Source organism: Vollenhovia emeryi, unplaced genomic scaffold (genome assembly GCF_000949405.1).
Source record: "Vollenhovia emeryi isolate VEMERY1.0 unplaced genomic scaffold, V.emery_V1.0 DF939192.1, whole genome shotgun sequence".
In the NCBI taxonomy this organism is placed as follows: Eukaryota; Metazoa; Arthropoda; class Insecta; order Hymenoptera; family Formicidae; genus Vollenhovia; species Vollenhovia emeryi.
The window spans coordinates 267,534-292,076 of record NW_011967174.1 but is presented as its reverse complement, the minus strand read 5'-3'; the positions used below and the strand labels follow the sequence as shown (position 1 = coordinate 292,076).

General features: G+C 32.5%; 1 protein-coding gene across 7 annotated transcripts in view; it reads left to right on the top strand.

Moving 5' to 3' along the window:
* Nucleotides 1–550: 550 nt before the first annotated feature.
* LOC105562244 (potassium channel subfamily T member 2) overlaps nucleotides 551–24,543 on the top strand; it is a 137,031-nt gene continuing 113,038 nt past the window's right edge. For 6 of the 7 annotated variants that reach the window (XM_012012927.1, XM_012012925.1, XM_012012923.1 and 3 more), the window contains exon 1: nucleotides 551–4,511. In XM_012012927.1, coding sequence (XP_011868317.1) covers nucleotides 4,057–4,511 — 455 coding nt within the window. In that variant the 5' untranslated portion in view covers nucleotides 551–4,056. The remainder of the gene's footprint in view (nucleotides 4,512–24,543) is intronic. The other variant, XM_012012922.1, reaches the window with a different exon arrangement.

The following is a 24,543-nucleotide window of genomic DNA, read 5'->3' as shown; positions in this document are numbered from 1 at the left end:
GCTTGAACTTATCGATCTTAGGAACGTATCGAGGGAGAAAAACAGACTCACACACAAAAGCATGCGCGTTTTCTCTTGACAAGAAATTTGCAAATCGTCCCCGGTTGTGACTCGGTAACGTCGTTCTTCTCAAGAGGTACAACGACGAAGGAAACACGATCGCCGTTGGGAAAGTGAATAAATCGCAAGTGCCATCATCGTCATTTATCTTGATTTCGCGGTCATCTGTTATTCACGGGACACGTGAGATCCACGAGCAACTTGGACATGACGGACTGCCAAGCTGAGATGACGAGAGGTGAAGTAGATCTCCGACGTACTCCAGAAAGTGGCGCAGTCGCCTTGACAACGGCAGCGCCATGTGCGTGTGTATGCGCCCTTTCACGACGGCGTCGATGGACGGCGAGGAGATGGAAGAGACAACGTCCGCAGGAGTGAGCGAGACCAACGACGATTACACCCTGCGCGATGATAGAAAGAGGGAGAGAGAGAGTGAGTGAGTGAGAGGGAGAGGGAGGGTGCGCGACAGCCGCGCTTGATGGTGCTTGCTAGAGAGAAAAGGTGGAACACGGGGGTTGCCAACGGCCGGTAGGGCGCGAGGGGGTGGCGCGCGAGAGAAAACCGCTAGCGTGTACCGCAGTACGGGATAGTGAGCTGCGAGCTGGTCTTCCTCTCTCGCGCCGCGAAAAAGCTACCACTGTCCTCTGAGACAATACCACCGTTTGGCTGTTCGATTCCGCCATTCTATATCTTATGAGGGCAGATTGTTTACGAGGGTGCTCGATTTCCCGTCGCCGTTCCAGTTGAGGACATAATGTGTGTGAGAAAGCAGCGATAATTGCGGCATTCGCATCACACACACGCACACACACACACACGCACGCGGGATTGTTCGCGAGGCTATTCAGGCATCTCTTCGGGGTGTGATTCGAGTCCAGTACCAGTTTTTGTACCAGTTGTCGCGACGCTCTCGTCGAATGTCAAGGACGATGCGGCATTTCGTTGTACGGCAAGGCACACGTTAGATCCCACATTGGTGACGCTCACTTGTCAGTGAATCGAAGGGACAACCAGAAACTCGGAGGTATTGTGAGTGCGTGCAGATCGCAACGTCAAAGACACTTTGTGTCCTTTCCCTCGAAAGCCACATCCTAGGATCAATGGTGCGAAGCGTACCACTCATCGTCGCGTCTCGATCTCATTGAAAGCCCAACAATGCAGGCACCTGTTCTCGAGTGCGGCGAATCGGAGGATGACGAGGTGGATAACGATCCTCCCTTAACTGCTACTAGGAGTGACAGTGGAACGGTATCCTCGTGAGACGCTGCCACCTGCGGCGGATGCACCACGGCTTATTGGTATCCAAACGAGGACTTGAAGTTTCGATACCCTTATCATTGATGAATATTTAAGGAATATCTTTGCTACGCGAATAATTGAACGCTGGTGTGTGAAGAAGGATTTTGAGATGCGTTTTCAAAACGTAAAGAGCTGCTACGAAATCGAGACATTGCAAAAAATAACATTTAAATGATTGAACGCGTTCTTGTTGTTGACGAAAAGCGGATCTCAAGAAGACAAATGGTTTCGCCGTATTTTTAAACGAGATGTGTGTCACAACGTGAAAAATCACATCCTGTTTTTACATGACCCAAAGATCTTGTTGTCTACATAAGAAAACAGCTGTTCGCTGTTGTTCGCCGCGTACTGAACTGACATTTTAAGAGGCTAAACGGTGAATAATCTCACGAACGTGGAACTTTATTGTTATCTGATAAAATATTTTGAGAAACCGGTGTAGTTGCGGATCGATAAAATCCGAAGCGTAATCTAAATTATTCCAATAAATACAATCTAAATTTCAGACGTACAGGCATAAGCAGGAGTTTGTTAAGTGAGACATTAAGTTAGACGAAACTGATGTAATCTCATTGAGATGTTATTGAGCTCGCGTAACTTGCAAAGGAGCGCGTTCTCCTCGTTATAGTTGTTGTATCTATTGACCGTGACCTTCGATCACCATGTGACGTCATTCAGGTCAGACGGAAACGGTGTCGCGTAAACGATGTGTCTCCAGATGCTTTTGTGACCGTCGTTGTGGCGACAGTGGCTGCAGTCAATCAGAGTGTTGTGCATATTCGCCATGACATTATTTCATAATTTCGAGAACTGAGATTCTAGCGAGACTCTCGTGACATAATACATGCATTTTTCGGACAGTGAGACGAATAAAATGGTAAAAGGGGAGTTAAAAATGAACGGTGTGTTATCTCGTTTTGGTACTTCAATACTTTTCTATACGGTTCAGCTCTTGCGTGCGTGACTACCGTCGTTAATAATTCATACGAGTAGTTTGTAACGCATAAAAAAAAACGTAAAGTAATACAGGTTTAAAATAAACGTCGCTTTACTTTGATAAAAAGTGACCGCGCAAATGGAGTACCAGAAAACTCCTTTAACTTTCGCTCACAAGAGATAAAAGGTGTGACACTCAACATCTTGCAAAATGCTTGAACGTAAGTGCATTTTCAGTTTCGCGTGCGAGAGAGAAGTGTAAATCAATACAGAACAAGGGACTTGTCGAATACACTTTTCCATAGTTGCGCAAGATGCGTTAATATTTTACGCTGTATTGTTATTTGCGATCAGTCATTACTGTTACCTTACGACAATAGTTTTCAACGTGAGTGTCACTTGATGTTAAAAGTAGTGGTGCAAAAAGAGCAAGCTTCATGAAACTTCTCATTCTCGTCTCAAAGTTTGACAACGGTTGGGCAAAAACAGAACCTCAAGTTACTCCTACGCTCGATCGTTATTATCTGAACTACGCTTTTTGATGCATTTTCGGTGATCAAGACTAGCCGACGCAAATTGTTATCCACATAGTCGACAAAAAGAAAATTAATATCGTCGATAGTATTTATTACATTAAAACGTTAGCCACGTGAGATTTATTAAAGCTCGTTGGAAGTTAGAATTTTGAGAAACTGCTTTTAAGAAGTAAATGTTTCTTGTGAACACTTTATTGTGAGAATCAGTAATTAGCACGGCGAAATTAATGCTCAGAGTTACGAAATTTTTCAGAATTTTTATGAATGTTGTTATTGATTAAGAGCTTATTAGTTGAAATAATATCAACTATAGCGGTGCGTGCAATAGCTTGCAATACTCATAACAAGGCAGGAAATACTTTAGTTATGTGAAACTACCTCGCAAAATTACTGCATCTGCAAGTCTTCCATCTTACTTGGAGAAAAAGAGCAATTGAGCAGCAGACTAATACAAATTTACTCGGTGGATCGAGCACAAGATCGGAATTATTCAGGTCGCTTGAGAGTCTCTTTCATCACGAATAGGTCTCAAAAGATTACCTTCGCTGCTCCCTCATCGACTTACTTCTGCCAAGTATTTGTAGTTGCTCCTCTAGAAGAAAGACAATACTTCGTGGCTAGAACGTAATCAACTTTTACAAATAGCGAAACAACTTTAAGTAGACATCTGTACTTTCTTCACAATTTCATTGCCTGCTACGTATCAAGAAAGCAGCTTAATGTTCTAGATGAATTTTTCTTTGAAGCCTTCTGAGAAAACTGGAAACGGAAAGGCTTTGCTAATTTCTCGCAACGTTGGAGTACGAATTTCAGATTTGTGTCGACATTTCTCTTTAAACTTGATAATTTAAAGGAACAATGAGTGCACAAAATGCACTTATACTGAAACTATACTCGTGCAAGATTAATGAACACGATTACTCAGAATATGAATACAGAAATGCTATAAAATTATGCATTTACGATGTAGCCTCGCGAAATGAAGCAACAACGTTACAATAACCATAGACAAAACGAATAAATTTTAAATCATTTATAATAAGCCAATTGAGCAATACACGTTAGTGCAGATTATTTTCTCAAGATGTACGTTCGGGATTCGTCAATTCTTTCTCCCCGTTATCGGTCAGTTTTCTTGGGATTGTTTCATCCAATGTTTTCGACCAATTGTAACCACTCTGCTAAATGATTGGAGAAGATTTACGGCGATGTGGTCGAAGGAACGATGTGGCCGGACGTCGCCGGTAGATCTCACACGTCCTGCGATCATTTCAAAGTGACGCTGCCGGCAGCGAAGAAGAAGAAGAGTGAGAAGGAGAACGAGAACGAGTCAGAATGCTGTAAGATCTTCGCCCTGTTTCATCATCGTAAGCCTCGGGACCCGCTCCGTAGTTCCAGCGCAGCCTCGTCGGTGCCCCTGCTCGATATGGGCGGCAGAGCATGGGACTACGAGGCCTTGCCGGAACTCCACACCTCGACAGCGGTCACGCCAACCTCGACGCCACCGAACGCATCGCAGCAGAAAACGCCTAGAGTGTACTTTCAAGCAGAGAATCTGGCGTCCACTAGGCGAAGGAGCAGCAATAGACTGCTAACACCGCAGCAGTCTTGCAGGAGACGCAGTCGGAGTATGAGTGCCTGGAGCGACCTGTCTAGGTCGTCTTTCAGGTTGGATGAAAGGTTCGTTTCTCTGTCCCGAATGAAATTCCTGTTCTGAATACCGTGGACTTTATTCCACTTCATAAACTGGCGTTACGCTTCGTTAGACAATTTTAATACAAGTTTATTACGAGCCTGTCGGAAGTCCAGGAGTTAAATTGGCTTTATAAATGCGAATTTAATTTGCATGGCCAATTGAGACTCTTTTATCTCACAATCAGCATAGTTTCAGGTACATGATCACATGTTATGAAAAGAGTCGGCAAGTTTTTAAATTTTTATGAAATTACTTCATAATGATGTTAGTTTCATTGAGTGTGTATTCCATAAAATAAGCTTTTCAAATTTAATGTAGCCGTATAATAATATATTATGTTAAAAATTTGCAAAGTAATATGCAAGAGTTTAGCTAAATTATACTATTATATTATTATTAATTACTTGTACTATATTATTATTAAGGGCATGAAATACATTTTTTTATATTTCCAAATATGTGAGAACAAGAATCATTGCTACTCGATTTATTTTGTGTTACGGAATATACAATTGTCCGTAGTTTTATATAGGTAAGAATGTTTCTCACTTTTTAACTTTTCTCATTTTGCCACTTTTTGGAAAGAAAAACTTGAATAACGATAAATATAATCCAAACTGTTTTGTGATATAATTTCAAATATAATCCAGTCTATTTTGCGATATTATTGAAATCTTACCTTTTTGTTGAGTATAAGAAAATAAAACCTCTCATATTAAAGATTAGAATTAATTTCTCATGTCGGAAATTAAAATTAAAGTGCATTAATTTACACACTGAATTTCTTGTTACAATATTTACCAAGTTATTTATTTATCAAGTTTTACACTTTCGAAATAGATGATTACGAACGAAATCCTATTATACTTCAATACTTTCATTGTTTCATTCCCTGCATAGTTTTCATTTATTTGTACTTTTATGTTCAAGTTCTATATTCAATTTGCTATAGAAAGCTTTGTTATATTTTGGCTAGATTACTTCTATTATATATATCTTTACTATACGAGTACATATACATTATTTTGCAAAAGTCTTACTTGTTATACAAATAATAATTTACAAACTTCACAGAAAATAACATCTATCGTTGAAATTTTTATCATATTTTATACATTGAATGTTTAGACATCTCTCTCTCTCTCTCTCTTTATTTTTGAAGAAATTATATTATTTTATCTCGTCTGTTTAAAAAAAAAAACGTGACTATATTAATACTCATTTTGATATAGATAAAATGGGCAAGTGGGCTTGACTATGTTTTTAAATAAAAATGTTAAAAGTGTTGTGGGAGAGGTTAATAATATCATTATCAGTTTTTTTCATTGAGCCTAGCACCGAGCTGCTTTGTCTCGAGACTGCATCGTAACACGACCCTACAAAGAATAAGCTTTTGATTATCGATCATCGTTATCGACAATGCTCACGTATGGTTATTTCATCGAAAACCAATAGCGATTGCTACACCATGTTGGGCAATAAAACCATGAGTGCACTTTGAGTGTGGCGATATATAAATTCAACATAAATGCTGTACAGCAGTGCAACAACATTTTATAGGCAGCTGATGAAACTTGTTATTTGTAAGACTTGTATAAAAATCCAACCATGGCTGAACACAATTATTGTGTAATAATATTAATCTTAAAATCTTATGTAATATGTGATATTAATCTTCTGATGTATACATATAATATTGATATCTTAAACATTTTAAGTTACAATGTCCTCTAAAAAACTTGTAGATTATTAAATTCCTTGAAAAGGACCACAACCCGCATGGTTGAAACGTCGGAATCAAGCAAATAAACCATCTGCCCGCCTAATGTCGTCTAACAATTTTTGTTACCTTAAACATTTTGTTAGCATTAAGAAAATTATAACAAATGGTACGGCAACCATAAATCTTGTGTTTAAATCATGGCGCAATGAAATAATACATAGCTTTTACCAAAAGGGACTGAGATGGAAGAGAAAACTTTGGTTAAGCTGGAAATAGGAATGGAGAGATTTTCCGTATGTCTTAAACACATTGCTTTTATTTACTGTATTTTTCACAAAGTTTTTACAAGTTCTTTTGAGTTTCAAACATATGGCGATTTTTGCTATTTCTCTTGTACGTTATTTGTTATATTTGTGTTTGTAACGTGCATTTTTGCAAAAACAAATTTCTTAGACGTTCGTATTAGAAAATGCAACATTAATTGATGAACATTTATGTTTTCCGTAATCTTTGTATATTCCACACATCGTAGATATTCTGACAATGTATGTGTGGATTGCGATAACGATTATAAATTTATATGAAAAGATGTGTAATGATATAAATGACGTTAAACTTGAAAGTATATGTATTGTGTATATATGCACGTAAAATAATTTTCATAAATTGAAAATGTACTATGTAACGAGAGAAGGTGTAATGTATGTACATACTCGTAACATAGAACAATACAGTTCTTTAGAACTTAACATCAAAGACCGTTCTTGTATTCAAGAATGTTGAAAACGAACGTATGCACAACGTCGTAAATGCTTCGAAGACAAGCTTAGTGGCTTTAGCTATTAACTTCGGTAATTAATAGCAATATTAAGTCCAAATTAATGTCTGCCATTTAAGCAAATTGGGGCAAAATTTACAATTTTATCGATGTCATACACATTATTAAAACAGATGTGCGGGTATTTTATGTCTTTGCTTTAACTGTTGTTATATTGTCTGATGAGCTTCGTACTTTTGAAAATAATATAATTTCCTAGGTAAAACTGTGTAAGTGTGTGAAGTAATTTCAGGTGATTTTATATCGTACATAAATCGTACTTCATCAGGCATTAGAAAGGAATGTCGTGTCATTTGCTGATGTTCATCTTTTTACCTTTTATGATAAAATGTCGTTTTTTATTTTTAATAGAAACTTTAAGATATTACAGAACAGATGTTTTAAAAATATTCAAAGAACGCGCAAGAATGAAAAGAGATTTCTTATTTCTTTTCGATCACAGAGAGATCATTACATTGCATTTTCAAGCAGCAGCCGAGTCCTTTAAAGTGCTTTTAACGGAAAACTTTAGAGTGCTCTCACTGTTAGATTAAAACGAGATTTCTTTTCGAATACCTGGTTATTTCATGCCCACCTCTATTTTTCTTCATTTTTTAAGATATCATCATTTTAGTTTAATCATTATACTAATTTCCAATAATTTAATTTGAAAATGTGAAGATTACATCTGGGTGAATACGAAATTAAATGAGAGAGATAGCTTTAATTAACTTAATAAGAAATATTATTTATGCATTTAATTTACATAATCGCCATTTAATTTAAAAGTGAAATTGAAAACGGGTTGAAGCTATTCTTTCTCAAATATGCACAGATTTATTCTTCTTCTTCTTATTATTATATTTTAATACTGCAGGTCTTGTTAAACAATGTATAATGCATTTATTTAAAGTTTTAGAAATATAAATACCTATTCTACAAATAATTTAAAAAAATCTGCTTTAATTGAAAAAATGTTAAATATCTTAAAATTATTTAAAAATGATATTTAAATTTTCTGATTTACATTACTGATTAATATTGTTAATAACATTTTAATTTATTGCTTTTTTATTTTATCTTGTTGGCATCATTTACCATATGTTAAAACTAAAAAATTTGTCATGCAAGGGAAATTAATTTATAGGCACCTATACATATATTTATTATATTTACAGATATTTGATAGAAATTTATAGATATTTTATATTTTCATGTGTTATTACTACTACTAGTTTTTTTATTTCTTTGAACAGCCTATTCATAATATCTTCTTTTCTTGTTTTAGGTAAGTGCGAAGCTATACTCTTGCCACTTTTATTCTACGTCACACGTAAGTTATTGAATTATTATCATTTGCGATTATCGATATAACTAGTCGGATCATGAAGCGAACTATATCCAATCGCATTGGATTCTCCCGACGGACTGTGCTGTAGCATAAGCAGCAGGTGTCTGAAATGCATCACCAACCGCACGTATATTGGTGGATAGAAGGTTCAATATGATTGCGAATACCGTAAACGCAAATAATCTCTTCATTTTCAGACATAAACCACAAGCGTATTTATAGAAAATGTATTACCTAAAAATATTTTGTTCCTTAGTTTAATTAATTGTGCAAAAAAGATTAATTATAAGTAAAGTGAACAGTTAACATGACAGATATCATTTTTATATGATGTTTTAATCTATTTTCACGCTTAGAAATTCTGTTAGAAAAAATTTGAGGAATTACTACAATATTTTTTGTGAACAGTTTAACGACTTATAATATGTGCAATTTATTTGTAACATAAAAATTTCTCTAAAAATGGTTTTAAGCAAAAACGACAGATAGATTTTAAGGCAAATAAAAGTATACATTTTTGTTCAATATTGATGGCAGGGGAAGTAATAAAACAGACGCTCGACATGCACCTATAGAGTTCCAAGAAAAATTTACTTAAAAGAATTATAGAGACTAATATAAAGAAGATATCCATGTATATTTAAAATGTAATAAAGAGGAAAATATTTATATATAAATATTATTACTCCATGATATATCGGCTTTGACAAGCAATTAAATTTGCTCCAATTGTTTTTCTTCTCTATAAAATGTTATATTTAGAAATCTAAACGACTAAAAACAGCATTATATATAATTTACTTTAACGAGATCTTTGTCTAATAAAGAGTAATATTGTCTTGCATTAAAAGTGGAATCAAAAGTTGGAAGCAAATTTGTGTACAAAATCTCGTCCAATTTGACGCTATTCTTATAACGAAAATGTCAGAGTTCATTTCTTTTCCATTGTCATCCTTTTATTCTGCTTGTTATCACGGGTTGCCAGTTTCGGCTCAGGTTTTTGACACAGGATTAAATTTTCTCGAAGCGTTCACCCTTGAATGCACTTATTCTCTTTATGGAATGGAGGTTATTCTGGCAAACAAGTGTGTTTCGATAGGCACAGTAGTAAAATACAATATCCCATGTACATACATATTTCAATGCAATTTAAGAATAACATAGCATTTAAATAGATGACAGTCAAATATAATGGCTTATAAGTTTGTTGTTTGTGAAAATATTCGCGCAATAAGTCAGATTTTTATTTCTAAAAGATTACTTTTTTGAGAATAAAGAATCGTAAAAATAATAAATTAACAAAATGCGTAATTTTTCATAAAATGTGTTTATCGATAAATATTCAATTTTAAAACAGTTGTTTCTGAAGGCCAAATAAAAATCCCGTACAAATAACGTTACGAGCATATGTGTTAAAATTAGCAATTTACCATTAAACGCGATCTGTTGTTTTTTTTATATTTGTTTACTGAAAGTAATCTATACTATTTGGAACTTTTGTTTAGCGTAATACAGAGGGGGAATGTTTCGTAATAGCCATTATCGATGCAATCAACTGGTTCGTTGGTTCCCCCTCTCTCATTGCACTGTGTTCATTCTGTCGGGTAATGCGATTTCCCCTACACCATTTCTAAATCTGAAGCTTTGCTTAATAACATTATTTACGCGAAGTACCTCGATTAGGCCTTGTCGATTATGCTACGGATGATGAACCGTATAGATTGAGCCTTCTTATATTATTTGCTCCACACAAAGCCACATATCTAATACCGTGTAAGATACATGAGGATGTTACATAAGGATGAAAAAATGTTTCCGGAAAAAAACTATTTTTATCATATGGTTTGTATATTGATATTATCAATACTTTGCAATCTTTTAAAACAGAATATTATATAACATAGCATGAAAACAGAAATTTGCAGTATGCTAGTCCCTCGTGGAATATTTGTTTCACATGCTTTTTTTTCACACAATTGAGAATCGCATAAATGGAGTCTGTCAATACAAATAGAATACAAACCGTTTGTTCCTATTTGATTTTAGCTTCGCTTTTCGTATAAACGGAGAAACTTTTACCGCATAAAAGACAAAACTGCACATAAAAAGCATCGTGTAAATCGAGGGATGAGTATATATAACAAAAACGTCCTTTTTCTTTATTGATTAATTTTGTGGCGTCTTTGTGTTGTATTGTCTTCAGAAACAAATATAAATTACATGAAATGTAAATATTTATTGATAATGGTTTCTATTTGAAATTAATGAATTTTACAAATATAGTTACTTGCATTATTTGCGTAATATTTTTTTACATGTGGTAGCAATGTTTTAAGAATAAAATAATTTAATTTCGTAATATAAATTAATTATCAATGAAACTGCGTATGGTTTATTATTTTTACACAATAACTTTTTGTTTATCATTGGCCAAAAGTATGCAAATTAACACTCTATGAACTTTTGCTTATATTTATCGAGCATCATGGACAATATGAGCTTGCATCTGTTGATAAAGCAGATACCTAATGAGCTTTTTTCACATGATATGAATCTATGTATATCACGTATAAACTTTCTTTCCTACCTTATCGACTGTGTGCTAGAAAAGCTCAGCGAGCTTTCAAGGAGACTCGCACTATGCTTGACGAGCGTAATGTTCTGTGAAGAATCAAGTAGTATGATCTAATTTTAGGACTGTCAGAGATCTACGTATTTAATCCATAATAATTTTTAAAAGCAACATGATAATTTTCAAAAAGATGATTCACACATCTGGATGAAGTGAACTAAATATCTACATTAATAATTTGTTAATTCACACATGCATTTTGGACGCAGTTAGAATGTTTAATGATTTTAAGTTAATTGTAATTCAGTGTAAGTAGTAAGGAGAACATAGTTTCCTACAAAGTTGTCTCTTACAACAGTATTATACATACATATATGTATATATATATTATAAATTATTAATAATATGTAATCTTTTTTCGATAAAAACTTGTAAAGTAAATGGACTTATAAATTGGTTAGTTATTATTGGTTAGTTATTAATATCCATTATAATTTGGTTATCTTTAAAATTTGTTGAAGTAATATGTTAAAATTAACAACGTCAATGTTTTCTTGACCATACACCTGGCATTTTTAATAATACAGAAAATTTATTGCGAAAAATATTACCTCAGCTAGGGTTCGAACCTGGACCTCCTTACACTCTAGGCGGGCGTCTCACCAATTCGACCATCGAGGCATATGATAATATTTGTCGCAATAACAGTATAAAGATGTTGTCTACGCGTCTATTTCGACTTTATTTGAGAGAAAGTGCCTGGAGTGTAGGGAAGTTTAGGGTCAAACCCTGGCTGAGGTAATATTTTTCGCAATATATTATCTGTAGTATTAAAAATGCCACGTGTATGGTCAAGAAAACACTGACGTTGTTAATTATCGCTGGCGACATTGAAGAATTCTTATTATGTTAAAATTAAGTTTGATTTGCTAATGCTTAATCTAAAATTAAGTTAGATTTATTGTGCAGTTTATTTTCTTAAAAATAGATTGTTGTTTTATGCGATCTAAAAATACTGTTTATTGAAACATTATCTAGCAAATGTTTAAGACGTGAAATATAATAGTAAGATATTTTTTCCCACTTAGATTTAAATGTGTGAAGTTTTATAGATATTAACATATGAAATTAATGGATATTATTAATAAAATGTTTGTTAGATTGTATCTTTTTTATAATTTTTTGCGATTAGTGTTTGAAAGAATTAATAAATATTTGATCAATTATTCATAATTTTTCGTCAAAGCTGCTAGATGCATAAAAATTATTTCATAAATGTACATGTATGAGTAAGAGAATTAGAATTTCTCTCTTTTTTATTTCAAAGAAAAATGATGACATATTCTACTGGGTATGATTCAAGGAACAAAATAAAATGAAGTTATTAAAGAATTATCTCGTAGACTGATTTGCTATGTCAGGGGCTTTTATTTTTATCGAAGCAATGAGCAATTCGATGCTGATCAAATTCTCCATTATATTTAAAATGAGAAAGATCAGATTTCATTCTCATCCGACTTATAACATAACAGGAGCGGAATATGGCATGCTTAGTGATATTTCTCGTATAATGGAAATGTGTCCTGCTTGGAATACCACGTAGCTATAATTGTATTTCCGTTCTAAGAATTTAATGAAGTGTCCGCGCTGCACGGTGGACTCATTAAAATTTTCTCGGTATTATTGAAATGATTCCATTAAAATCGTTAATTGCAATGTCGATCTAAAGTAACAATGAATAATCTAACAAACCGTTTTACTGCCACGTTTCGAAATTTCGTAAAATCAGAATTGCTTAGTGAAATTATTATGTTGTGTTACTTCTTATCTCGTAAAGTTATCCGTAAGATATTCTTATTGTAAGGTATCTACGGCAGCTGTGATAAATATATGAAGCAGAGTAGATGATTAAGGGTAATGAACTATTGAAATTATACTATACAGAAAACTATTAAGATATATTATAATTACGTTTAATTAAAGATATAATTATGGACTATGTCTGTTTTTATAAATTACTTAGTCTGTATTTTTAAGTACTTATTTGTTTAATTAAAACATGTAATTACTAATTTTTCAAATGTACCTCTAAATGATTTCTTCTTTTTAATTCAGTTTTTTAACAAATTATTTTACAATAATAATATTTAAATGAAATTATGTATATAAAATAAAATAGTTATTATTGCCAAAGATACTCTAGAAATAATTAAGTATAGACCTTTAAAATTATCAAAAAGTAAAAAGGATAATAATATTTAATATTTAATGTTTTATGAAAGAGACTGTCATATATAAGGAAACGTTTGTGTGTGTGTGCCTGTCAGAATATAGAAGGAAAATAAATTGAATATGTATTAAAATTTTCTTATGCTTGAAAGCGTAGTCTTTCTGACGTCTGCCAGCTTCTCTCATGTGACGCCACACGATCAGTTCTATTAATACATCGATAGATTTCTATTAATGTATCAGATGGATTTCTCAATCGATATTAAGTCTTGATTATATTGAACATAATATATGTTTAATTTAAGGAAAATTTTAAATTCACGTTATGTCCTCTAAAGAATTAATATTTAGTTTTTCAATTAGATGTTTAGCAATCTCTTAAATATTTTATACGTATACATATATTATCACTGCAATAGAGTTTCAACAATTTTGTTGAAATTGATAGGTCATTAATCTTAAACAATGTCGCAGAAAAGAAAAAAAGAAAGAAATTGTTGAAATTAATTCAAAGTCGATTATTATAGTGTACATTACAAATTGGGTGAAAATTATACGTTGAAAAACTATAAAGGTTAACGAGGAATTAATATAATGCTATATTACCTACTAAGGAGAATTTAATGTGACCATACTTATGTATGTCGCAGATTAACGTGTAATGGACTGAAGTAAATTGAGTAACGAGTATGTAATCTATTTGTACCGATACTTAAAGATATTACAGTAAGGATAGAGATATTTCAGTCATGTTGTAAATTGCTATATTGCGTTGTATGTCCCGATTATTCAAGTGTAGTGTGGAGATATTATTGTCTTGTGTAATTGGCTATTTCAATCTTTATACGTGACAATTCCCATCGGAATGAGTAGATTTCAGAATCACTTTTATTATTGGGGTATTAAAGAAATGGTAGCTAGTCGAATTGAAGCAGAAATTGTAGTTTATTGAATTATGTCTTAAACTGATGACACTCCAGCGCCTTGATATGACAGCATGGAGCAAGGAAGTATTACTAAAAGATGAGAAAGAGCAAAGCAAACCCAATAAAATTTCCATAATCTATTGCCGTGAATATAAGGGGTGTTTTTTAGTATCATACAATTTAGTATCATATAATTTAAAAAAAAACGATAAAAGCGAGAACACAAACTACAAATTAATATTGTTGTATGTTATATAAGTTTATTTATTACGTATTGTAGAACTATTTTAAAAGAAATTATTTTACATAAACGAATTATATTAATTATAAAGTATTTTATTATATATAACGCATTAAAAAAATGCTGTTGCTAATAAAATATTATTAACTCGATGTTAATAATTTAGTATAATAAAACATTAATAGTTTACAAATTTTTTATCTAATTTGTAACTTTTAAGAGGGATGATTAATTAAGTTGTAATTTGTTATTTTGTATTTTCCATTTCTAAATATAGTAAAAGATAAATGTTTACTGTAGTTTTATACACAATGGTATTGTGCTTGCACAAACAAGTGAAGAATTCTTCCAGAGAAATTTCTTCAGCTGTACAAACACATTGATGCTATTTGTTTACTAGCTAAATTAAGACGCAATAATAAAGTTTTGGGGTTTCAATTTATTTTCTTGAGAAGTCAGACAAAACAACATTTGATTGCGCATATCTTCAATGATTTAATTGTTAACAAGCAAAATTGAGATTTGCCTTTTATACCATATGCCTTTCTTTATACTTAAATACCATTAAATTTGTTATTAAAAAAAGTAAATTAGGTATATGGAAATAATGAAGCAATCAGAAAACACAATGCAGAGTCGTTTGATGCGCTTCATGATACTTTGAACTTTAAAAGTCAAACTATATAGCCAATTTACGTGAATCGACATTCTAAAATCTAAGTACCAATCGAAAATTTTTGAGTTTTCTTTTTTTGCACTTATTGTGAAAGAAGAGAAACCAATATCAGAAAAACCAATCTCGCTCATGCTGTAAAAATTATTGGCATTCGCAATTGGATAACGCTTACTTTTTTATGTCTAATTTCTCTTTGGTATTCCCTAAATGACTGTGAGAAATTATATCGTATATTATGAATATATTTAATTACATATTTGTATATTATGAAAGGGTAACGTGCAATTTTCGGACCATAGCTTCTGCTTGACAAATATGTAACTCTATTGCATCTCTTTTGATGTCTGTAGACTATCAAGTCAAACAAAATCTTACCTATAAAACTTTCTTACGAAACGCGTACGCGTGCGTTTGGAACGTTTTGTTTAACCACTTGTCTTTATTCTGTGGTTTATCTTTATATTTAAAATTTGATGGATGACTACTTCAATCACAGCGTGACGGAAGGTCAGCGAGATCTCTCAAACCCTGGAAATTGCGGATAAAAGTTTGACTAACTTCTACCCAATGGTTACAAAGGAAAGAACAAAAAAAGAGATGAAGCAGAGAAAGAGCTAACTCGGATCAGAGACAAATAGAAGTTTGCTAGAACACGAAACGTGCTGGGAAGGTTAAAGGGTTGGAGAGCTTATATGTTTATACCTTGATAGATTTCAGCCCTATTAAACTTCATCGACTTGGCGAAATCTGAGTAATCGCTGTGATTTCCCGCCGTACGCTACATATGGTGCTCCTGAAATATGAATTATTGTGTAAGAAATCGTAAGAAATTTTTATAAAAATTTATTTGATTATTTATAATATATTGCAGAGATGTTTTAAGAAAATATCTGCCCTTTTCAAATCAATCTATAATGAATGTGACAGAAACATAAGATAAATTGTAAAGTATAATTAACTTTTTAAGTATATTAAAGAGAAATACATTTTAATATTATACGTCATGTCTTAGTCTTAATTACAGCTCTTCTAAAATTAAAGGCAAGCTACTCTAAAGAATGTTGCTATTATCTTCAAAATAAGTATTACAGGAGATGAAAGAAGCTTAAAATGAAAATGATATACCATTTTTAATTTTCTTTTACTTAACAATAAGTGGTTAGCTTTCAATTACACTGGCAAATATCGACGATCTACATCAATGAATTTCATGAAAGTTTTACGCGTCTATTATAGTAAAATATCTATTTTAGAGAAAAACTTCTCTTTTTATAAAGCTGTTTTATAAATTATATCTCTAAGATTATTGCGAAGATTAAATACAACAACATGAGTGTGTTATCGTATATAGATTTAAAACGAGTAAAAAGGTTATAATAATGAAGCTTTTTAGTCGACATTAACCGGCCAGTGTTTTATTACAGCAAATTTGCCTCGGTGGTCGAATTGCTGAGACGTCCGCCTAGAGAGTCTCTACTCTCTAGGTGGGTGTCTCAACAATTCGAGGCAACGAGGCAAATTTTCTGTAATAAAACACTGGCCGGTTAATGTCGACTAAAAAGCTTGATTATTGTTTTTATTACTGGCAACTTAAAGAGATCTCTATATTTAAAAAGATTGTATTGTTAGTTAATGAGCAAATCTAACGTAAGTGCAATGTGCCTATTTTCTGTGGTTGTGAAATGAATAAATAACAAGCGTGATAATGACAATCCTACAACCGCACGAGTGCGGTGGTAATAGCAGTGGTAATATTTAGCAACATCTGATACTCATAAGATATGAACATAATTATTGAACGATCTATGTATGTACAGTCCAGTGTACTAATGCATCTTGAATAAATCCGTGACAGATTGGTTTATGACTAATTTAATTTCTGTTTACTTGACATGTAATGTAATTATGTCAAGATATTGAAAGATTAATAAAGAAGTTTGGAAGAGAATGTTGGAACAATTACATAAAATAATTATATGTAGAATTTATAACTAATGTTATGAGTTAGTTCACTGTAATATTATAACTAATATTAATTATATTTCTAAAATGTGATTTAATAGATATTGCGACAGGTGTGTAGTACGCGAAACTAATTTATCAAGATTAAAATGATATAAGAAATTGATGGTAGTATGTTGTGAACACAAAGTGAGCTTAAACATTCTCCTCTTTAAAATCATGCTCTTTAAAAGGCTCAAGGCAGATGAGTTCGCAAATGCTTTGAGGAATGTCATAGCAATAGACGAGCGTGAAAAGAGGGTGATACGACACTTGAAAGAATGCAAAGTATATCAAAGGACATAAAGAACGCGACAAAAGACACGTGACACGTTTGCAGTTTTACCCGACAAACAACGGCATATATGAGAAAACCTTTATTAGGAGCATAAATAGTTTCCCAAAGTAAACTCTTGCGTCTAACGTAATGGGATACACCCCTCTTCAAATTTACAAGAAAATGTAATTTCATTAATGTCTTTTATAATCTTTGCCAACGTATCGCGAAGTAAAGAATCAAATCGCGTGCGGTAGCACAGGACATTGATACCATCAAATTAGAATTGTTTATTTAATAACAGGAGAAAGGAAACAATGAAAACTTGACTTTTCCAATTTTAACTTTTATTACTCTAATTATAATTTATCTCGTTTCTGCACATAACAAATAGATACACACACTTTACATGCATTTGCATATTAAATTTTGCCACATTGTGTTATATCAACAAAATATAGACTTTATTATATCATATTATCTTAGCTTTATAACTATATGGTTATCTTACTAATATGCTTGCATTTTCGCTTGATCCTCTTAAGATTAACTTTTTCAGTAAAGCAATTGCATTTATATTTCAATAAGAGAACAAGTATTCCGGTTTGATGCATAAAAATTGTATTTTATTATATAATTAATAAAAAGAAGACAGGCAATAAAAGCCTCTTTATTAAATTTAAAAGGGTCGAACATTTCAGTCATCTTATGTGATCCTCTTCAATGATTTTTGATTGAAAAGTTTACGCATGTAAACTTTTTATATACTTATTACGATGGCAATATAATGAATAATATAAAATAGAAAAAGGTCAGCCACGGAAACTTGAGCAAACTGAGTGACTGTCAAAACTGACAAGACAAAAATCTTTTCACTCTTTGTAAGAAATAACGGTCTCGCCCGTTGATGGATGTCGGAACGTTATGCTCGCTTTATTATATAATGTTAACAATATTGTTTGTACTATTTCAAAATGTTTTCTGCAAACAAAAGCGAAAATGTGTCCTAAATATTACTCGTGCCTTCTACTGTAATACATCTTAAGAATAACAGACTACTAAAGATATTACGTTATTTCTAGATAGCCTAATGTCTGATCAATACTGTGGCTATTCTACTGTAGTTATCTCTATCTACTTGCTTTTCCCATTTTATTCTCTCGAAAATAATCTTCTCGGAAAATGTCCGCTTAAATTATAAATAATTGCATATCCAGCCATAAGTCGAAACGTTTAATGACTTTTGAAACATATATTAAAACTAGCTACAATCCACATTGCATTTGGAAAAATAACAAAAGAGACGAAAGTCAAAGAACTAATTACGATGGGTGATTCATGTTTTTGGGGCGTCTGCGCCTATGATGGTGCGAGAGAGTTGGTACCACACGGAAGGCGGGTTGTCGAGCGACCAGCCAGCCTTCCAAGCGACCGCCGACCGACCGACCAACCAGGAGGAGGCGCGGAAGCCCTCGGGATGCCAGTCGTCTCCGAGCCGCCGCGCGGTTGAGATGCGAGCCCTCGTGTTTCGCGAGTTCCGTCGGCACCAGACCTCGTGTATCACCTTCACCCTCAGCTCGCATTACCCCTTGTCGATCGGCGATCGTCGACACGCGAGCTCGCGCGATCGGCGGTGCACGCGATTCCTCGCCGTCGTTGTCGCCGCCGCCGCTGCCGTACCGGAAGCGGTGGTGCGCACGTGAGTCGTCCTCGGGCTCGCCTCCTCCTAAGTGGCTATCGAACAATTGCGCGGTTGTGGTCGTGATAGAAAAGCGACGGTGTATCGAGAAGACAGGGTCAGTCACCTCGGTGTTACGATTTGCCGATTGCCCCTGCTTTCATGCCGTCGCTGATCGTTACATTTTAATTTATCAGAATCTCGAGAGATATGGCGCCCGATTCCTGCGATCGGGTGCTCCCGGAGACTAGCCGAAGATCCTCCGGAGAGGAGAATCGACTTGGAGGTATATCTGGTGTAGCAGGCCCTTAACTTTTCTCCGCGGTATTACCTCGTAAATTTATCCGCAATCGTTTATTTCCCGCCCCGCCGGCAACAAAGAAGTTTCTTCTTTTCTCTTGTTACTTCCGCATTGCTCGCCCAATAAAATGTATCTTTAGATCTATACACGATAGTTCTGTTTTATTATGGCAACGCCCGTAGTCTTGCGGTATCACGCATAAACATTTTAGCCTTTTTTTAATGTACTACCAGTTGAAGATTAAAGTTCAATCTGATAAAGCGGTTGAGAAAAGTTCGAGATCATTTCTCGTGCCTCTTCCTTATTTCGCTCTCGCCGGGCGTGGGAAGACGCCGTATTTTAGTTTCGGAGATAAAGTGGCGCTTGTAGGTTTTTAGAAATTAATTTCAATCATAAATTGATATGAATCTTTATAATAGGGTAATAAAAACAGATATAAGACATTTCATTCATATTTGTTGCACGTGCATGTAGACGCCATCTTGAAACGTGTACGAATTGTATGCACAAAGTATCTAATAGCGTATTTTGATATATTTTTGCCTTTTTGTAAACAATTTTGAAATTTGCCTCTTTTTATGCAATATTAATAATCGATATTGCAAATTTTGTCACAATTTGAACACTCCATTACACAAATTTACAAAGTATTTTTATTTGTCTCGTTTATTTGGCTTCGTACAAATGATCGACTTTTAATTAAACTTAAAGAGAATTGAAATTCTGATTTGCCGTTTATTTTATGGCACAAGCTGATAGAATTATGTGATTACAGTGTACATATATTACTTTGCAGTAAGTTTGCTTAAAAGATTAAAGACAAATCAAATATCTTACTATTGATTAAACGTAATCCAGTGAAATCTGATTATTAATTAAATGTGTTCTAATAACCTGAGAAATAACTAACTTTAGTTATTAATAATGTGTTTAAACGTGCATTTCACTTTGTGAATTTATAGCTCTCAATTTGAGCAAAATTGTCTCGCAAAGTGGTAATATCATTATGGCCGTATTATCACAATTGCGTGTTTTATATTTTTAGATTTATTATTTTAGCGCAAAATTGTTGCCATATAACGTTATAATATCACAATTTTCCTTTTGCATATTGAAATTAAACATTTTAATATAATCTCGAATATAATTATGTATAACTAAATAGTATATATTTACTTATTATATTTATTTAATTGTACATATGTATAAAATATATTTTTAAGGGAGACAATTAAATAACAAAAAGTTATTCTTTATTTTATTTTATTTGGTCGTGAAATTTAAACGTGAATAAAATCTCCATTTCAGCTACAATTATCGAGACGCTTAATATTAAAAAAATATATGAATTTTGTAACCACCGTGTACTTTCAATTAAATTTTGCGACTGAAAATAACGTTTGAGTTTATCTTTTTACTTCTTGATATAAATTGTCATCGTGATATGATATTCGCAATTCGTAATACAATCGATAAATTGATGCGCATGTATAGTGGCAACGTATTATTGAACATTTTGAATTAAATTTTGATTGCACGAAATTCTCAAGAGAATCCCCAACTTATGCTCGCCATAGCTCTGCATAGGGGAAAGTTTCGCAGTATCGGATTGCCACTTTTCCGACGAAGTCGTTAAGTTTAATATTTCTGCGTGACGCAAAATATGTTCTCGCATCTCGTTAAGCATACGCATATCTCCCTTCAGCTCAAAGCCTCAATTAGCAACTGTAATCTAACTCACTTATCGTGATTAACGTTGTCTTTGCAACACCATTCACGGAATTTTTCCGAGAACTTTATAGATAATTTTACTGAAAGTTGTTGCTCAGAATATTGTTTTACATACAACGATTCTGTAGCTCAAAACTACATATACAGTACTTACAATTACTATCTTGTTTTATCGCTGACATATTTAGGAAGCTTTGACGTGAACAGAGATTATTCTCGATGACGAAAAGAAAAATTCTTCTGTCATTTGTTTTTTGGCAACTGGTTTCATTTGTCATTACAACGAACTATGTACTATATCACAACCAATATATTTCCGGAGTTATACATGACTGAAAATATCTCCGTAATTTTCTGTCATGTTTGTGGTTCTTTGCAGCTAAAAAGTTAGGATATTCATGATTTTATGTTTATTAAGCTTTAAAAAATTGTGTGAGATTCACGGTTTTAAAATATAATGTTACGTACGGAATTGTTTTTTTGCCATATCACTGGAGCGATAATAGAAAAATTACAATTTTCTTCTTTGATTTGTCGAATAAAAGAGCTTTCTCTTTTGTTTGAGATTTGAAATATTTGTGTGAGAAAATAACATAGTAATATAAGATTTGTATTTCTCACTAGTTATTCAACAAAAATAAGTATTGACACGTGCGTATTAATATACGGACGCATAATGAGATACTGTTTTGGTTAAAAAGAGAAATTTTATGAAATGTTTCAAGCACATAAGTAATTGTATTAATAAACTGCTTAATAACATAATTTTTAAAATTGATTTTTATCTCTATTTAACATGTTTAAACTATATTGATTGTATTGGCCTGCAGTTGGTGTTTGACATTGGCCTAGATAAGAATAAAAGTTGCATCTGAGCCTGCGTTCCGATATTCATTGCCGGTACGAAAAATGTATAGTATACGTGACGTAAACTATAAATTTTCAGTACTGGCAGTGAATATCGGAATGCAACCTGGGTATGACACCTGAGACAATATGTCAATCCTCAAAGATGTTTATATCAGCGACTGTAACGAAATGTAGATATCGAGAAGAAAGATTATAAGGGTTTGGTCGGCTGAAATCAATTAATTCGATGGACATAACGATTGGATTCGTTCCGGTGAGACGGATATACGATGACTTGTCCCTTGACGGCGGTTCAATCACGATCACTATATAACTGGCTGGACATAATCCCGTGACAGTGCCAATTATAGGGCAGGGAGTTTGCTTCCAAAAAAGCTGTAACTTGTGGAAAAGGCCTACGTGAAAAAAGTCGGTTAATTGATTGCTTCGTGAGTAATGCCAATTGAATTGGAGCACGAATATCAGTTTGAGGATAATCGAGATTGTTCTCATTATTTTCACGCTTCATTATATCGAATTTGATTTCAGTCGAGTATCAATTCAAGTGAATAAAAGAGATATGAAAATTTAAACCAAATAGTTTTCGAAAGCTTCTACACCAAAAATTTTATTTATATTCAAGTTTTTATATATCACAAACATTTGTAGAAAAATATTTTTTAATAATATATTTTACGTGTAATGGCTTCACTGTCAATACCTACTATTTTACTTTCTAATTTTAACAATATTATGTACATCACATCATGTAAACAATTTATATCAATGTATTATTTCAGTATAACACCAGCCAGAAAAGTTATAATTTTTTATTGAGAATTGATAAAAATATTGATATATAGTGTATAGTTTTTATATTTATAAGATAAAATAATATTTATTTGATTTATTATTGCTGTTAGCTGGCTGTTTGTTTGTTTATTATTCTTTAGATTCCTGCAAAATAAATAATATTTAATTCTTTTTTATACATAAATATTCTAAAGTGTTTTTAAATAATTGAAATCGATATTTTTAATTGACAGTGACTACATAAAATAAAATTGTACATTCAGTCACTTAATTATTATACTATCACGTGTATTGGCTTTACTGCCTGTCAATGTCCTGTTATTTTACTTACTAGTTATGAATGTATGCTCCAAACATTTATTAAACGTTTTATTATGACTAATAATGCAATATGCGAAGTGCTTAATGAATCATGAATAAAACAGATAATAATTTAATAAGTAACAGATGTTAAACACCACACAATAATTAAAAATATATATTTTAATAAGGAACTGGTACTAATAATTGACATCTGTGTATATTTTTTAAATTATATCAAATAAATAATTTTTAGAATTAAAATAAATTTTCATGTATTTAATGTGTGGCATTATTCAAAAACAAAAATTATTAAACAATTAATATCACGCACAGGAAGTTATAAATACGTTCTTATCTTTTTCGTTTATGCAGTTTGAAATTCTCTTGTCTGATTGAATTTTCAGACAATTCAAAATTATGTTCAATGTAAGCGTGAAGTCTTAAAATAAAGTAGATTTAAATATATCTAAATGTGAATACATAGTTCATCAAGATCAATTTTATATAAAACATCGAATTTAAATCTTGTAAGTTTGAGTCTTTTTATAAAATCAGCGTAACATACAGACTTAAAGTTAGTTGACGACATCTAATTAAATCTTGAGGGTCAAGGAGTTATTTAAAAAAGGATCTTTACTCAAAATTTCCTAACTTTAATATTAACGCTTAGGTAAAGGGTTAAAAAAATTAATTCGTAATTTTTTAATAAATTCTTAAATATGTATACAATTATGTGTATAGGAAATAAAATAAAGTTTTTATTATAAAAATTGATTTTTTAATGTCTAAATGTTCAAATTTTATATTTCATAAAAATTTTAAATAAACAAATAATAATGTACAGCATTATTGAGGCATATTCTTCAATTATTTCGTACTCAAATTATCATTTTGATATTTGATCATTCTGATGATAGTTAATTAATCAGGAAAATGGTTTTACACGCAATTCATGAACCGTCATCCTTCATGTATTTGCAAACCAGAACACGTATTATCGATGAAGACGATGTAACATGGATGGGTGCATGGTGCAAGTTCGTACAATGCATAATTAATGGAACCCAGAGCGACTTTCACACAGGCTGGCTGTTGCAATCAAGATTAATTGAATCAAGTCAGAGTTATCCAACGTTCATTCTGGAGATGCGGTATATTCTCAAGGGAGTCAAAGTGTTCAACAGAAGTCGCATAACATTGATCTGAGGTAGCAGAAGTAGTCTTTGTAAATACATTGCTATTTTAGTGACTTATAAATGTTATCTTATTTGATATTTGAATCACTGAAGTGATTAATTTTTCATTTTCTTACAGTTATACATTTAAACTCTGACTTGTTATAATAATAACAACAAAATAAATAACACTAAGTTTTCCATTTTAGATGTTTAAAATAAATAAATAATTGCTAAATTATACATATAATTTATTATAATATATAATTTACACGAAAAATTTATTGATACTATGATACAAAAAATTTGTCTTGAAAGTTTACAATTACAGTTTTACATATATTGGTACGCTA